This window comes from Mastomys coucha, unplaced genomic scaffold, assembly GCF_008632895.1.
Source record: "Mastomys coucha isolate ucsf_1 unplaced genomic scaffold, UCSF_Mcou_1 pScaffold3, whole genome shotgun sequence".
Lineage (NCBI taxonomy): Eukaryota > Metazoa > Chordata > Mammalia > Rodentia > Muridae > Mastomys > Mastomys coucha.
In genome coordinates, this window is record NW_022196909.1 from 49,342,366 (window position 1) to 49,343,899 (window position 1,534).

General features: G+C 54.8%; 1 protein-coding gene across 3 annotated transcripts in view; it reads left to right on the plus strand.

Annotated features, from left to right (window-relative positions):
* Notch4 (notch receptor 4) overlaps positions 1 to 1,534 on the plus strand; it is a 26,891-nt gene that overhangs the window by 6,768 nt on the left and 18,589 nt on the right. For all 3 annotated transcript variants that reach the window (XM_031348390.1, XM_031348391.1, XM_031348392.1), the window contains exon 7: positions 291 to 485. In XM_031348390.1, the coding sequence (XP_031204250.1) occupies positions 291 to 485 (195 nt within the window). The remainder of the gene's footprint in view (positions 1 to 290; positions 486 to 1,534) is intronic.

Genomic DNA, 1,534 nt, shown 5'->3' on the forward strand with positions numbered 1-1,534 from the left:
ATACCACACACACACACCACACACACACCATACACATCGCACACACCACACACATCACACACACACCACACACACACACCACACATATCACACACACACCACACACACACACACCATACACACCACACATACCACACACACATACCACACACACACCACACACATATCACACACACACACACACCACACATATCACACACACACACACACACACCCCTTCCCTGTCAGTTTAGCCTCCCTGTCCTTTCCACCCCTGGCCCCATGGACTCCCAGATCTTCTCTCCTCCCAGCCCAGCAAGGACCCAGTCCCTGCGAACATGGTGGCTCCTGCGTCAACACCCCTGGCTCCTTCAACTGCCTCTGCCTGCCTGGTTACACGGGCTCCCGCTGTGAGGCTGACCACAATGAGTGCCTGTCACAGCCCTGCCACCCAGGCAGCACCTGCCTGGACCTGCTTGCCACCTTCCACTGCCTCTGCCCACCAGGTAAAGCTGGATAGGACCGTGGGTGGGCGAGATGGAGAACTAACTTTGAACCCAAGGGGAATTGCCTAGCTAGAGTGACTGGCATCGGTGTCTCCAGCAAGCATCTTTTTCTCCCTACGCCCTGTCTAAAACTGGGGAAGCCACGACCCCTAGAAGGGCAAGCTGCACTTCAGTGAGAGCGTGCACTGCATGGTTCAGGGATACGGTGCTCCACCCATTTCATGATCATCACAGAGTACACATCCCGGTCCACCGTACACAGTGGATCAGCCAAAGACGACAGAATGGCAGTTAGTACATGTGCCAGCCCAGAATTCCCACACACGCTCACACACAAACACACACTTAACCGCATACTCTCCCACATAGAGATGAAGTGTAAGCCATTGAAATTCCATGTGGGCAGTGCATGGAGTTGGTGCAGTAGAAGGGGAAGGCCAGAAGGCTTCCCACACACTCGCTGCCATGCCTGTCTGATCAGAGAAGGAATCCCCATTTCATCATTAAGAAACTGGACACAAAAAGAGGGAGTAACTTACCCAAGGTCACGCCTCCAGTGAGCAGCACAGACCAGCCTCAACCCCAGGCTTCAGCAGTGTTGACCTCCCCACCCTACTCCCTACTAGAAACCAAGTAGCACCCACACATCCATCGTGGCTCAGGCCATGCACAGATAAGCACAGAGATGTAGGAAAACTGTTCGGCCATCCAAGGGACAACTCACAGGTAGCAAGGGTGTCGAGGCAAATCCCGAGGAAAGAGGAGGGGGACACCATCATCATCACCATCATCATCATCACCACCCTCCATGGTACAGAGGCCTAGATAGTACATGAGGGCTGAATCACCCTCCAGGCAGGTGTCCACTTCCCATCCTTACTTCAAGAATCTCCAAGCTGGTCAGCCCACCGGGCGAGCCCCACCCTCTAGGTACACAGAAAGGGCTTCACGCACACTTCCTCTCAGCCTTCTGCAGGTCCCCTGCTCCCTGAGCCTTAAGCCTGAGAGAGGCAGGCGTGCCCCCCCCCTTACTCCAAGCTAAGTCTCCG